Source organism: Perkinsus marinus (genome assembly GCF_000006405.1).
Source record: "Perkinsus marinus ATCC 50983 genomic scaffold scf_1104296970816, whole genome shotgun sequence".
In the NCBI taxonomy this organism is placed as follows: domain Eukaryota; phylum Perkinsozoa; order Perkinsida; family Perkinsidae; genus Perkinsus; species Perkinsus marinus.
In genome coordinates this window covers 1-1059 of record NW_003202309.1, presented here as the reverse complement: position 1 = coordinate 1059, position 1059 = coordinate 1, and the positions used below count along the sequence as shown (strand labels likewise).

The 1059-nt window shown below is 46.5% G+C and overlaps 1 protein-coding gene across 1 annotated transcript; it reads right to left on the bottom strand.

Moving 5' to 3' along the window:
* Positions 1 to 28: 28 nt before the first annotated feature.
* Positions 29 to 979, bottom strand: Pmar_PMAR014293 (equilibrative nucleoside transporter, putative; the record flags this gene model as incomplete). The annotated part of the gene is made up of 1 exon (XM_002767398.1): positions 29 to 979. The coding sequence occupies one exon, from the start codon at positions 977 to 979 to the stop codon at positions 29 to 31; it is 951 nt and encodes a 316-aa protein (XP_002767444.1).
* Positions 980 to 1059: the final 80 nt, after the last annotated feature.

Sequence of the window (1059 nt, the reverse complement as noted above, 5' to 3'; positions counted from 1 at the left end):
AGCGCTCTGAGCAATAAAATGCTCGACCTCAATGCTCGTATGGAGGGTTGTGACTACGAACTCTGTCCAAGACATATGTTACCAATAAGGCGAAGATACTTCCAGTCAAAATACCGGAGATAAGGCCAAACGCCATAACATACCCAGAAACCTCCTCTTCAGCGGCTCCTTTCGCATGATCAGGGCCTTTCATCATCGCTAGAGTACAACCACTACCGTTAGTAATGGCGAAACAACCCATCACGAGATGTTTGAACCAATCATAGTAGAATGGAACCAGCATTGGGTACAAACTTATACATATGAACAATGGAATGTAGATGAGACGAGCAGCAACCCAAATCATCAGACACCATTCAGGCATGTTGAACTTTAAACTCGGCGCGAAACGTCCGATGGTATCCACAACCTGGAAGGTGTAGATAACTTGCGCTACGAAGTCAGTATTGCTAGGATCCTCAGATTTCCAATAGGACACTTGTGCAGGGAAGACCACGAAAGTGACAGTCATAGTACCCCATGCACAAATGGCCATAGGTAGAACATCCTTCAGAATGTAAATAACGGGACGTCTAGTCTGACGGGTCTTCAAACTGGTCGTCTTACGTTTCTCCTCGATCTTCAACACCTCTCGCATATAAGGGTGCTTGGAGGTGAAGCATCGATACATAGGAATAACGAAGACAGTGATGACAGATGTAACACAGAAAAAAACGAGACACTGCCACTCTTCTTGGCGCTTAACATGACCAGCATCAAAAATGACTTGTAGCAACATATTGATAGGCCAACCAACCAAACCGGCCACACCTTCACCAGTCATATCGGCGATCATGCATGACGTTGGACATAGAGCTGCCAGACCGAAGGAAGAAGACTCCATCAACGCGTGGCCAAAACCGAGCAAGAAGACACAGACCAGAGCAAGGCCGAAACCTAAACCTTCATCGGGACACGGATTCCCATCACCAATAGTCATAGCAACAACAGCAAGGAGGATGTTGAAGATAGCCAAGATTCCACAACCCCAGTCAAAACGGGGTGCAAAGCTGAACTTGT